The 14,932-nt window shown below is 43.0% G+C and overlaps 1 protein-coding gene across 2 annotated transcripts in view; it reads right to left on the bottom strand.

Annotated features, from left to right (window-relative positions):
* The window catches only part of GALNTL6 (polypeptide N-acetylgalactosaminyltransferase like 6), a 620,684-nt gene that overhangs the window by 61,277 nt on the left and 544,475 nt on the right, over nt 1–14,932 (bottom strand). For both annotated transcript variants that reach the window (XM_056855291.1, XM_056855292.1), the window contains exon 7: nt 763–880. In XM_056855291.1, the coding sequence (XP_056711269.1) occupies nt 763–880 (118 nt within the window). The remainder of the gene's footprint in view (nt 1–762; nt 881–14,932) is intronic.

The following is a 14,932-nucleotide window of genomic DNA, read 5'->3' as shown; positions in this document are numbered from 1 at the left end:
AGCACTATTTTGGAGAAATATTCTGGAGACTAAGGTGCTAACCACTAGTCCCAGCCTAGATGTGGCATGCAGCTATGTATATGTTTTTCTGGCTTTTCAAAAAGAAAGCAAATCCAAAAATAACCTCAAGAGGCTGCAGAGGCTGTGTCATTGGCCCACATATAGAAAAGCATTTTAGGAAGGGTTAGGGATGCCAGGTCTATAGTGGGAGACCTGCTATATCAGGTCCCGCCACTCCTGCTGCTTGGTGGAGCAGCAAGAACAAAATGGGGAGAGGGTGGCATCATGCTAACACCACATCATCACTTCCATCACAAACCCAGAAGTGCCATCACTGTGTCAGGGTGAAGCTCTGAGATTTACCGGAAACTCTATGGTAAAATCCCTAGAGTTTTGAGTGAGCTGTAGAGCGTCATGCTGATGGCACGTCCAGGTTTGTGATGGAAGAGATATCATGGCATTGGCACAATGCCAATAATCAGGAATCCCCTCTCCTCCTGTCTCCCAGGAGTTTCCAGTACTGAAAAACTAGACCCAAGCACAGGGCTGGCAACCCTAGGAGAGGTGATTTTGACCTTAAAAATTATGGCAGGGGAAAACTTGTAGTCCCCCAAGGCTACATTTGGTGTAAAAGAAATCAGTGAAATAGTATCCACGATTGTGAGTCAGGTCTAGTTTGGAAATGGAAAAGAGAAAACAAAAATGTAAGACTATACCAGACAAAAGTAGTGTGTGCTATGACAAAACATTTTGACAGCTTACCTTGAAGGAGATTTCATACTGCTCCCCACCCCAGATTTCTAAACCTGGATCGTAGCCACCAAGATCCCAAAACCACTTTCTGTTAACAGCAAACAGACCTCCAGCCATAACAGGGGATCTGGGGAAGGAATATAGCAAAATGTAAAGGAAAGGTACCATAATGATATGGGAAAATTGACAATCTGCTTTGACAGATACTGCTGTGATGTTTGTTTTCAGCTTTGTATGTATGGTGCGGCTCCCATCAGTATGAAACTCAGGTACTGAGTTTCACTCATGAAAAATAATAAAGCTTCCTCCAGGCATACATAGATTGGAATAAGGGATAGGTTTCAAATTCAAATAAAGCTTGTGGTGAATCATGATTATAGCGATTAATGGTTGCAAGTTGTATTAACCACCAAGAACTTGGGGCTTTTCAACTTTATTGACTTTATGAATATTGACAGACCTTTTCGGTATATGAATAAATTGATCAGCATTTTATTGAATGTTTATCCTTAGGTATTTTGATTTCAACTTTCCTTTTCCATTTCCAGCCAAGTTAAACAAATTACAGCAATGCTCTTTTTCTGGCCTTCAGCATCAACATAATCACAATATAATGTCCACTTAGTACACAGACGAGCTTGTAAGAAAGGAGCTTAATAAAAAGGATCTTTATTTGTACAAGGAATAAACCTGAAGAATTCTGGGATTTCTCAGAAGACCTTTTATTCAAAAATTCTTGATTTTTGGCCCTGAAAAATATGTACTTGGCAAGGACTATCTCTTGTGACTTGAACAAGCCAAACAGATTGAAAAGGATATTTATTCAACATTGTCAACAGGATACAGTTTGAAGGTTTAATTTATTGATCTTGGTTTATAGCAGAAAGATAAATATCATGGTGCTAAGTTAGACCTGATTAAGTACCATTTAAAGTGGAGCTGTATGCAAAAGCCAAGTAAGCTACAGTTCAGGGCCCCAGATTATGTATAGGACCTATAAATAACCCCCTCCAAAAATTACTACCGGTAAGTGTGAGGGTTCTTGAGGATGTAAAAAGGCATGGACACCCATCAACTGCTAAAAAGTTCTCTCTTCTCCCCTGGGGAGGAGTACATAGTTGGGGGCATCCTCCCTTCTTCGAGTAAGTTAGGCTTTGGGGAGATGGTGCCCATCCGCTCATATACTTCATTCAGCCTTTTCCCCCGCTGCCCCACCCTTCTTCTGCCTTCTCGTTGACATTCTGCCCCCAGGCATTGAACCCCACTCCTGCCGATGATAGCTCCTTGCCTCCCTTTGTCTACCAGTTTCTATTACCAGGAGGGCCGAGCAAGTCTGGATGCTGTAGCTGAGCCTTGTGGGGTTGCCACCTCCGGTCAAAGACTGGCTGCCAGGACATCATCACCAGGCAGCTGTGGGACTCCTAGCCTTTGGATAATTGAGGGAGGTGGGCCCTCCTTGCTGGGGAGAGTTGCTGCACAGGGGAAAGGATTAATTACCCACTATCACAAGCATCAAGAGCCCTGTGGTGCAGAGTGGTAAGCTGCTGTACTGCAGTCCAAGCTCTGCCCACAACCTGAGTTCGATCCCAACAGAAGTTGGTTTCAGGTAGCCGGCTCAAGGTTGACTCAGCCTTCCATCCTTCCGAGGTCGGTAAAATGAGTACCCAGCTTGCTGGGGGTAAAGGGAAGATGACTGGGGAAGGCACTGGCAAACAACCTCGTAAACAAAGTCTGCCTAGAAAATGTCGGGATGTGACATCACCCCATGGGTCAGGAATGACCCAGTGCTTGCACAGGGGACCTTTCCTTTACCTTTATCACAAACATCAAGTTCACCTTAGGGCTGTGCAGCTTCCCTCCCCCTTGGTATTTTCAGGTTTGGGTTTAATAAACCTAGACATTTTTTAAATATCCCAAAAGCCAAATAGAATGGAGTTGGATTTTTCAAAAAAAATTGAAAATTCTTGGGTTTATTTAACTCCAACCTGAAAAATAAGCAGTGTAGAGCTGATCCCAGAGTTCAGTTCTGCACTACTGACAGATGCAGATCCCTGCTGCTTGCTGGCTTCCATCTCCACGAGGAGCCAGGAGCCAGCAGGCAGCGTGGATCTGATCACTGCGAGATTTGGAGGGGCTTCAGAGAGCGCTGGGGCGATCTGAATGCAGATCCCCGCTGTCTGCAGTCTCCAAAGTCCATGGACTTCGAAGATAGGGTTGCCAGCTGCCAGGTAGTAGCAAGAGATCTCCAGCTAATTCAACTGATTTCCAGCCGATAGAGAGCAAATCACCTGAAGAAAAATGGCCGCTTTGGCAATTGAACTCTATGGCACTGAAGTCCCTCCCCTCCCCAAACCCTGCCCTCTTCAGGCTCCGCCCCCAAAATCTCCCATCAGTTGAGAATAGGGACCTGGCAACCCTATTGGAAGACCTGAGGCAGCGGGGATCTGACTCAGCCAGCAGGTAAGTAAGGAGGGAGGGGGGAAATGGCAGCAGGACCAAATCAGTCCTGAATAATGCGGGAAAAATGGCATTATTGTTTTTTTGGCACCCTTTTATTGCAGCTATTTTTCAACCGGTAACCACCACCACCACCCCCGAAAAAATACCAAAATTGTATTTGGGCTTCTTCCCCACTTCAACTTTACTGAATGCACACCCCTAGTTCACAGTCCAAATCAGCCTTCCTCCATATCTGCTTTTTAATGTTTTATGAACATCAGGAGATCCAATCACATATAAAATGTAGTTTGATTCTCACTCACTCTAAACTCCACTAAATGGGTCCACGTTGTTACTATTAGCTATTGGTATTGCCAACTCCGTGCTTGGAATTCTGAACATTTGGGGTGGACCCTGGGGAGGGTGGGGTTTGGACAGGGAGATCACCAGGGATGTAATGCCTTTTCTCCAGTGGAACCCATCTCGGCAGTCTGGAGATCAGTTGTAATCCCAGGAGATCTCCAGGCCCACCTGAAGGTTGGCAACCCTAATTAGCAACCAGTAGGGAGCAGACAGAAAATAAATCAGTGAGTACTAGAATGCTACTCTTATAATGATTAATGGATGCATTTAGGGTATTGCATGCATTTGTGGCTCTCAGAAAAGGATTTAGCAGAGCTCGAGAAGTTCCACAGGGTAGGGAGAGCGATTAAGGCTGGAAATAAATGATTGATTTTTCAAAAAGGTTGAAAATAGAATGCTGATGGCATGAGCTATACACTTTTTTCTTAGACCACACTATCATTTCAGGTCACACAGGACTAGCAGATGCTTGCTGGAAACACGATGAAAACCTACAGGAGTTGTTGACCAAATATTTTAATGAGAGCAAAGAAATGAGTGTGCCCATCGCTATGGCTTTTGTCCTTTTCACATCGTCATCCAACTGAGTACAATTAACTGAACGTGTGTGAGTGTGCCTGTACTCATTGTCCCCACCTCTGTCTTTTGCATATTTTCTCAGTTTCTTTTCCTGGACAGTCAGTTAAAATACTGGACTGCCCCTGGTTCAATATTAGGCACCTGGCAGCCCTATCTATTGCAGTTTTTCAGATAGCTCAGCAGTGTTTGGGTGTGGAAATCTTTTTTCTGCTCCTTTCCCAAAGCACCACCCCAACCACAACTTGCCCTGCACGGGTAAATATGCAGTTACTGCTATACTTTCCCTGGAAGAGGCAAATAGCAGCATTGATGCAGGGTGAAAGTCAATAGCATGCTCCTTTCCTGTCCAGAGCAAGGGGTGCATGTGTGTGTGGGTGAAAGAGAAGAAGGTAGACAGGAAAGGGTGCTAGTGCTTTCATTTTCCCATACAGAGCAAAGGGGTGTGCATGTGCCTTCTTCCCCTTTGCATGAAACAGAAAGAAGAAAAAAGCTGCTATTGTAGTGACAATGCAGTGAGTCCAGCAGCACTGGAGGAAGAGCAGAGAGCTACTATTAATGGCTTGGAGAGTGACAGATCACGCCTGAGTGACCTTCTGCTCACCCCTGCTCTATATCCCACCAATTCCACTTTTCCAAAGAAGTATTTTCATCCCTAGCCTTAATTGCTCGCAGCCCTCACTCTTTACCTAGAACTCACACACTAATTAACACCACCATCTCTGCTACACAAAAACTATTGTTCAGAGATAACACATGTATAGACTTTAAAACTTCGGGAATGACATGTTCACATTTGAAACAACTGGCCTATGAAAGTTCAGAAGACTTCCTATAATTAGTGAACCTATCAACATAATGAGTAGAAGAGGAAAGGGCCATGATTTGCGGCATTTGATTTTCTCTCTCTCAAAAATTGACTTTTTGTGTAATTCTCTGTATAGTTTAACTCCCCAGCATGTCTTGACATTTCCAACCGGGCAGCAAGGCCTGATGTGATAAGGACAGCTGTCTGTTTTTAAACACAGCCACTGACGCTATGCCACTGTGATTCCTTTGTTTGCATTCCACAGTTGGACTAGAATGGATTTGAGCATTTCTGGCTTATAGGATACAACAGTACCATTGGGTGGGTTCAAGCAATTAAGGACCATGGAATAGCCACTTCATGACTCACTGTCCCTGAATGAAGTGGCCAACCTCATGATGTTTTAGGCTAAACAGAATCATCATAGAGTTGGAAGGGGCCACACAGTCCATCTAGTCCAACCCCCTGCTCAATGCAGGATAAGTCTAGAACATCCCTAACAAGTGTTTGTCAAGCTGCTGCTTGAAGACTACCTGAAGACTACAAGAGAGGGGGAGCTCACCACCTTCTTAGGCAGCTGATTACAATGCTAAACTACTCTCACTGTAAAAAAAATATTCCTAATGTCCAGTTGGTACTTTTTAACCTGTAATTTATACCCACTATTGTGAATCCTATCCTCAGCTGCCAATAGGAAGAGCTCCTTGCCCTCTTCTAAGTGACAGCCTTTCAAATACCCAAAGAGAGCAATCATGTCCCCCCTCAAGCTCCTCTTCTCCAAACAACATTCCCAGGTCCCTCAGCTTTTCCTTCTAGGGCTTGGTCTTTAGGTCCCTGATCATACTCATCACTCTGCACCTGCTCCATTCTGTGCACATCCTTTTTGAAGTGAGGCCTCTAGAACTGTACACAGTACTCCAGGTGCAACCTGACTAATGCAGAATACAGCAAGACTATGGCATCTTGTGCTTTGGATGTTATGCCACTGTTACTACCCTCCAATGCTGCTTTAACCTTTTTTGCCACTGTATCACACTGACTGCTCATATTCAGCTTACAGTCCACCTATAACTCTAGATCTTGTTCACACACAGAGTTACCCAGTTTCAGTCAGGAATGCTAGTAAACATAGCCAAGAACTCTCTTGACACCTTTTCAGATCACAAAGTCCTTGAGTGTAACAGCCCCCAAATTAAAAACTTGCAGACTAAAAGTCTGAATATAGCTGTGCTACTAAAAATAATTTGGTGCCACTGAGTAGGCACAGTTTATAGCAGGCTTGGGATTCATTCTTCAGTGTCTGCAGTTAAAAGACCTCCAACTACTGTATGGGCAATGAGTTTCAAAGTGAACTCAAACATACACTTCTCCATGGAACAATCTCATACCAATCCAGAAATGTGGGTTTGATGGAAATACAAGAACGACACCAATTAAGTAGTTCCTTCATTCGTGAAAAATCACATATGCCTCCCAGCTGAGCAGTACTTGTGTGAGAATGAACCACACTATTCTTCAAAAAGGATACTGTGGAGCTGGAAAAAGTACAGAGGGATGATTAGGGAGTTGGAGCACCTTTCCAATAAGGAAAACTAGAGACCCTGGGACTTTTCAGACTAGAAAAGAGATAACTAAGAAAAGACATGATAAAAGTTCATTAAATTATGCATGGGGTGGAGAAAGTAGATAAAGAGAGCTATCTCTTCTCTCGCCCATAACTAGGGCATGGTAGCATCCAGTGAAGCTGTTGGGAAACAGGTTCAGGAGAGACTAAAGAAGTAAAGCTCAATGAGTAATTTGACTGTGGAATTCATTGCCAGTGGAGATAGTGATGGCTACGAGCACAGATAGCTTTAAAAGGGGGTTAAACGGATTCATGGAAGAGAGGTCCATCAGTGGCCACTAGCTATGGTGACTGAATGGAGCCTCCATGTACAGAGGCAGAAGACCTCTGAATACCAGAGCCAGGAGGCAGCAACAGGGGAGGGCCTCATCCTCTGTGCCCTGTTTGTTTTGCCCTCCAGGGCAACTGGTTGGCTGCTATGTGAAACAGTATGCTGGACTAGGTGGATCACTAGTGTGGTCCAGCAGGCTCTGCTTATGTTCTTACGAAGCACTTCTTTGCACAGAGATCCATGTTCCTTTGCAGTGTGCAGACCTGCTCCCACACATCTTCATTTGTTCTTCTAAGTGGAAATCTTCCTGGGAGACTAAGGGTGAGTGGAGAGGGAAAGATGCATTGCTTACTCACTGCATTTTCGACAAAGAGAACTTTCCTCTTGCATTCTTTCCAATCTGCTTCCTATGCATCACAATTCTAAGCTGCTTAACATTATTTTGGAATCTGTCACAAACATAGATCATACCTTATACTGAGCCAGCTAGTGGCCGGATCCTGTGCAAGGCCACTGCTCTTTCAAGGTTCATATTGTCTACTCTGACTGGCAGCAGTTTTCCAGGTCTCCCATAGCAGTCTTTCAGATTACCTACTACCTGATCCTTTTAAAACTGGAAATACTAGGGATTGAACTAGGCACTTTCTGCATACAGCGATGATCTACTACTAAGCCACAGACCCTCCATCATCAACATAAGGCAAATACCCCCAACAACTTCTCATCCACTTGGAGAGGAGTGACTAGTGGAGTGTCTCAGGGAACTGTCCTGGACCCTGTGTTGTTCAACATCTTTATAAATGATTTGGATAAAGGAATAGAGGGGATGCTTATTAAATGTGCAGATGATACTAAATTGGGAGGGGTAGCAAATACAGTAGAAGACAGAGCCAGGATACAGGATGATCTTGACAGGCTGGAGAACTGGGCTAAATAAAATACATTTCAACAGAGATAAATGTAAAGTTCTGCATTTAGGTAGGAAAAATCAAATGCATAATTATAGGATGGGGGAGACTTCTTGTCTAAGCAGTAGTGTGTGCAAAAACACTGAACATGAGTCAGCAGTGTGATGAAGTAGCTAAAAAGCCAAATGAGATCTTGGGCTGTATCAACAGAAGTATAGTGTCCAGATCACATGAAGTGATGGTATTGCTTTACTCTGCTCTGGTTAGACCTCATCTAGAGTATTGTGTTAAGTTTTGGGCACCACAATTTAGGAAGGATGTAGACAAGCTGGAATGTGTCCAGAGGAGGGCAACAAAGATGGTGAGGGGTCTGGAGACCAAGTCCTATGAGGAAAGGTTGAAGGAGCTGGGTACGTTTAGCCTGAAGAGAAGAACACTGCGAGGTGATATGATAACCATCTTCAAGTTTTGAAGGGCTGTCATATAGAAGATGGTGCTGAGTTGTTTTCTGTTGCCCAGAAGGTCGGACCAGAACCAATGGGTTGAAATTAAATCAAAAGTGTTTCTGTCTAAACATTAGGAAGAATTTTCTAACAATTAGAATGGTTCCTCAGTGGAATAGGCTTCCTCAGGAGGTGGTAAGCTCTCCTTCCCTGGAGGTTTTTAAGCAGAGGCTAGATGGTCATCTGTCAGCAATGCTGATTCTATTACCTTAGGCTGATCATGAGAGGGAGGGCATCTTGGCTATCTTCTGGACATGGAGTAGGGGTCCCTAGTGTGTGTGTGTGTGTGTGTGTGTGTGTGTGTGTGGGGAGAATGTAGTTGTGAATTTCCTGCATTGTGCAGGAGGTTGAACTAGATGACCCTGGTGGTCCCTTCCAACTTTATGATTCTATTCTATTCTATTCTATTCTATTCTATTCTATTCTATTCTATTCTATTCTATGATTCAAAACTATTTGCACATGTACCTAGGATTTTCCTCTATCTGCTGCCCTTGTGTAAAATTTTAACACAATGCCAAAATGCATACTTTATACGTAAAAAAGAAAAAAGCTAACAGAAAGTCTGTGATTTTTCACTAGACTGACATCCCATTCTAGATTAAAATTCAACTGCCAAATGCAAGCAAGGCTAGCAATTTTCCAGCCAGATTATCCATCTGAGGTGCACAATATCCCCCCCTCCCCTTGCCATGCTGCAAGTCTTAAGAAATATGATCATAGCTCAGTAAACCCCATCAATATTTTCAGGAATATGAACTCTGAATATACAAAGACTGTATTTCAGGAGGATTAATATCCAATTACAACAATATCTACCCTCACTGTAGAGGGGAAGTGAATATATCAAAGGACTATCTTCCTTGCCCAGGGGACTCGCTTTGCTTTGTTTAGGATTATAGGTGGCTCATTACAATTTCATGAGCAATGCTAAAACGTGCAGAAATACTTTGCCAGCCTCTGCTGAGAATGTTTCTCTGCAAGTAGATCAATAGACAGATGTCTGCTTCTTCTCCAAAAGACTGGGCCCTAAAACCAATCCAAACACACCTAAAGTAAAAGCCTATCATATGGACTGTCATTTCCAAACCAGATCCATGTGTATTTTGCTTTCTGTCCAAGGTAATGGTCTTATATCTGGATAAGGTCCAATTAACTTAAGCCAGAAGTTGTTCCGAAGAATTAATCAAACGTATCACAAGGAAGGGGCACTGCATGGCCCACCTTTTCTGGGAGATACCAGAACAAGAAGGGAAGCCTTTCAGACCTTTTCTGAAGGAAAGCAAATCCCTACTGCAACCTCTGCACAGATGTTGATCAGGAGGCCAGGTCCAAACTTCAAGGTTACTCTATGGAGATGTGACATATTGGCTTATATGGACTGTTTCATGTTCTTCAAAGTTGGAGTATTTCAAAACTAGTCCCTTACATCCTAGGGACCTGCAGTGCCTTAAATCAAGGAATACTCCCTCTTAAAAAGGATAACTGGTAATCTTTATGAAAATACAGTTAAAGAGTCATAACATGGGGTGTTTGGGCCAATCACCTACTAAACTGTTATATTGTAGTCATAGGTGTTTGAGGGACCAACCCATAATGTTTTACTGATGGAAAATCTTTGGAAGATATTTTATGTGTTGATTTAAACTTTAATAATGCAAGCCAAAAATAAAAGTATTTTGGGTCTCTCATTAGCAATAGTACCTAATATTAACAGCTTGAAGCTTACAAAGTAATTTACTGCAAGATCCTCAGCAGAGTTACATCCTTCAAGGACCACTGACCAATACACTTAGGAGAGTACACTTTTGCTTAGGACTGCACAGTTGCAGTGGGAAGTGTATTTCAATGATTGGCTAATGCTTCTCAGTTTAAACCAGAATTTGGTTGCAAACTGTAAGCAAGATTCTTAAAAATTGTCCATTTGATCAAATATCAAAAGCTGTTCTAAATTGTATTGCAAATGCTTTTCAGTTGAATCTTCATGCACTGCTTTCCCTTGTCCATCTACCATTCAGACAACCCACTTGACATTCCTTCTGGGTTGGTAGTGGTGGTGGAGAGCTACATGGCTTGGCTCTCTAGAACTCAAGCTTTGGCCACTTTGCCTACCTGACTCCCATAGCTAAGCATGTTACTAATGGAGTGTTCTAAACTGGATCGCAAATACTTTGCATGCTCTCACACTGCTACCTGTGACCTGTAGTTTGATCCACTAAGTTCTGACAGGGTTCTAATATGATGAATATAGATAACCAACAACTGCCTCAAAACGCAGAAGCACAAAAGCAGCACATATACTTGAGTAATGTGTATGTGTGTGTTAAGTGCCATGAAGTTGCTTCCAATTAAGGTTGACCCTATGAATCAATGTCCTCCAAAACATCCTATCATTAACAGCCTTGCTCAGGTTGTGCAAACTGAGGGTTGTGGCTTCCTTTATAGAGTCAATCCATCTCAGGTTGGGGCTTCCTTTTTTCCTGCTGGCTTCAACTTTTCCTAGCACAATTGTCTTTTCCAGTGAGTCTTTTCTTCTCATAATGTGACTAAAGTACAATAGCCTCAGTTTAGTTATTTTAGCTTTTAGGGACAGTTCAGGCTTGATTTGATCTGTGTATGTAAAGTGCCATCAAGTCGCAGCCGACTTACGGCGACCACTTTTGGGAGTTTTTATGGCAAGAGACTAACAGAGGTGGTTTGCCAGTGCCTTCCTCTGCACAGCAACACTGGTATTCCTTGGTGGTCTCCCATCCAAATACTAACCAGGGCTGACCCTGCTTAGCTTCTGAGATCTGATGAGATCAGGCTAGCCTTGGCCATCCAGGTCAGGGCATTGTAATAGTACTTGAATTATAAATACTCATGATTAGGGGTGTGCATTTGACTAAAGCCAAACCAAAGAACCCCAGAAAAATATATTTTCAATATTTTTTGAGGTGTTTTTTTTTTGACAGATAAAAAGTGGCAGCAATTAAAGGGAGCCGAAAAAGCAGATCCCGAATAATGCTGAATTTTGAGGCACAATTCGGGACCAGTTTGGCCCCACCACCATTTCCCCGCTCTGTCCCTCCCTCCCCTCTTTCTTACCTCCTGGAAGAGTCCTTGCCGCCACCACGGAAGTCCACATGGACTTCCGAGGCGACCCACCATTCAGATTGCCGCCTCCTGCCTCCTCTGAAGGCCACATGGACTTCTGAGGTGGCAGGTGGTGCAGAACTGAATGCTGGGCTTCGCCAAGCCCAGTGTTCAGCTCTGTGCCACATTTTTTGGGGGGTTCGGGGTTAATAAACGCAAAATTTTTTGATTATTCAAAAAAGCTGAATCCTTATGTTTTTTAAGATTTTTTTGGTGAAAATTTCCATGTTTATTAAACCAGAACCTCAAAAATATTGGGAAAAAATGGTGCACAGCCCAGCTCATGATAAGGGGTAAACAGACAGTAGTATGAGGAAGTAAATCTATTACCCTGCATGATAGCTAAACACAGACACCATTCAGGCAAGCAAACTGCCCATTCAGTAAACATCCAGAGATATTAAAGAACATAAAATATTTTTATGTCAAATCCTTGATTCTCATCTAGAATCACTGCAGGAAAAAAACCCTATTGACTCATTCACAGGAATGAAATAGCAGCCTCATGGGTTCGCATTCAGAAACTCTGACAAAATTGGCGTCATTATTTTCATGGTATCTGTGAAAAAACTTTGTGAGAAAGGGGCTAAGACCATATCCCTCAAGTCCATAGCCTGTGCCATTAAGATTCTCAGTTCCCACTGTGTCCCTTTCTCCACTAAAGCACATGACTTCTTAATTCCTTTTGTCATGAGTAGCACTGTGGCATGTGATTGTGGATTTCTAAACCACAAGCTTTACAAATTCCTTCCAAGATAAACAATTTCCAAAAAAGCTGGATTCTAACCCCCCTCAATAAAACTGCATTCTCAGACAGATTACTTTTTTGGTATACAACGTTATCAGCTTTAAGGCAAGATTTATGTGCCACGGCATATATTAGCAACATTACACACATCAGATTTGTAACAAAAGTAGAAAAATAACAATGGTTTGCTTCTGTCTTTTCCCAATCCACTGCCACTGGATTAACTTGAACAATGGGAGTAAAGCAGACACAAAGCTTGAATAACTTGCATGTTTTCATTGGAGGAATCCTTTTAAATCCAACTGTGCAGCACATATGCTCAGACAGAGTTGGTTGGCTTGTCTTTGGGCTCTCTCAAACCTGTGCACAGTGACACTGATCTAAGCTGACAAGGGCCTCACATTTTGCTAAGTGGATGAGACACTCAGTTAATGATACGGCCTGTGATCTATCAGGGAGCTGGGACCATAGATGAACATTACTTCTTTGATCTGTAATACGGTCAAAGACTAGAAGGCAGCCTCTTTTCCTTAGTTGCCCTGTCCCTGGCTAAGGGGAAAATTGGGGAATAAAAGATCAGTTTTTAAATATTTCATTTACTTCTCGGGCTCTGGAGATTAATATGGCCGTCAGAAGCAATTATCTGGTGGCAAGGCTGGAGACTAAAGCTCAGGCCATTCCGTGTTGCTACTACACAAAGCAGGCCAGCTGGTTATCACTGGATAGCAAGTTCCAGAAAATTCAGTAATTAGGTTGTAGAAAAGGCAGCACAGAGGGTGAGAATGAGAAGGTAACTAGGTGGCCCAAAGTAATTTGGCTTCCGGAGATGCATTCCTACCTTCCTCCTTCCAATTTTATTAAAGCTCCATAATACTCTGTTATGCTCTTATAGAAGGTAATGGGGAGGCAGGCACTTAACTGTAATGAAATTAGATTCCTCCTCCTCTGCACCAGAGGCACAATGACATTTTCTTGTAAAAGCCATGAAAGCTGTTTTTAAAACGGAACGGGACAGAAAAACACCGGAATCCACTTCCCGGCAAAGGATGAAGGAGCTAAAAGCTGATGAGGTTGAGCACTTTATTGTCCCAAGTAGCGTCTGCTTTTCATTTGAAGTTGCTGTGGAGATGGGCGGGCAGCACTGTCAAAACCAAAGGAAATGAACCTTACCATTTTATCACCCCACAAAAAGAGAGATTGTTTTCCCATTCCCACTAAATCAAAAATAAAAAAGGTCTCGATTTGGTCATAAAAATGAAATGAAAGCCGTCTGTCTACATTTACACAGGCTCATTTGGCTGGGTGGGTAACTATATGGAAATGAGTCTTCCTAATAGCCTGCCTTACTAAAAAAAAAAAGAGAAAGTAGCAGATCAATGTGGTAAAGTCTGGCATGCAAATGCCTTTGATCATTTTGTCATCAACAGGTTCAGGTATTTTGCTTCAAGATATCCGTAATTCCATTATATTTGGCTGTGAAAGAAGATGTCAGCCGAACCCTCAAATCTGCCACCTGAGCAGCAGGAAAGCAAAGGACCACCAGCAATGGTGCATGGGACATGTCATACCCAACCAGCATGGTGTAGTGGTTAACAGCGGTGGTTTGGAGCTGTGGACTCTGAACTGAATGAATGAAACCTTTAATGGCATAAGTTTACACGGCGCAAGGGGCACAGACGCTGGCGTGTGGGTCACACCGGCTCCTGTGAGGATCTGTCCCCCCTTCAGGAGTGGGCTGCCTGTTGGATATATCATTAAATGATGACTAAATATTGCCAGTGGCTTTGGACTTTTCCCTTTTGAAGATACATTAACAAATTTTGCAAAGATGAGTTTTTCAGAGGGCTGAATGAATGAAACCTTTAATGGCATAAGTAATATTACAATTGTTACAGAAAGTACATAAAATATGCAGTCATTAAGAAAAAACATAGGCCAGAAAGTTCCAAAAATAGAAATTACAAACGTTGGGCTTTTTGAACTTTCATCACATCCACTAGAAAGTTGGCAACATCTACAGTAACCTCCGGATTGGAATCATTTAATAAAAATTGACGTTTTGCTTGGGTAGATAGGAGATATTTTGAAAGAAGCCAATTTTTTAACCATTTCCCACGGGGTGTTTCATATAGAGGGCAGACCAACAGAATATGATCAATTGAGTCCAGGGAATGGGTATCACAGGGACAAGTCCTTTCCTGGATTGGTATTTGTTGATACCTTCCATATAACATCCTTGAAGGAAAGGCATTAACCCTAGCGAGAGAGAAGGCTCTGCGAAGGGGTGGGATGTCCAGAGTGTGAAAATAATGGTGAATATTGTTGGTTAAATTCTTGAGACCCAACATTGCAGGGGAACAGACCAAGGGTTGAGTGGGGAGTAACGTCTGACGCTGGAGAACCGGGTTTGATTCCCCACCCCTCCACATGAGTGGTGGAGGCTAATCCGGCGGACTGGATTTGTTTCCCCGTTCCTACACATGAAGCCAGCTGGGTGACCTTGGGCTAGTCACACTCTCTCAGCCCCACCTACCTCACAGAGTATGTTGTGGGGAGGGAAAGAGAAGGTGATTGTAAGCAGGTTTGATTCTTAAGTGGTAGAGAAAGTCGGCATATAAAAACCAACTCCTCCTCCTCCTCCTCCTCCTCTTCTTCTTCTTCTTCTTCTTCCTCTTCTTCTACCCTGGGGCTTGGAGCAGTCTCAACTCTGCACCGCTGTAGCCTCTCATATGGCTTCATGTGCAACTCCCCTAAAACCCCCCCAACTCTGACTATGTGATGAAGAACCCTTGTATGCATCATTA

Source organism: Euleptes europaea, chromosome 9, assembly GCF_029931775.1.
Source record: "Euleptes europaea isolate rEulEur1 chromosome 9, rEulEur1.hap1, whole genome shotgun sequence".
Classification (NCBI taxonomy): domain Eukaryota; kingdom Metazoa; phylum Chordata; class Lepidosauria; order Squamata; family Sphaerodactylidae; genus Euleptes; species Euleptes europaea.
The sequence above is the reverse complement of the archived record's forward strand: the minus strand, read 5'-3'. Positions and strand labels throughout refer to the sequence as shown.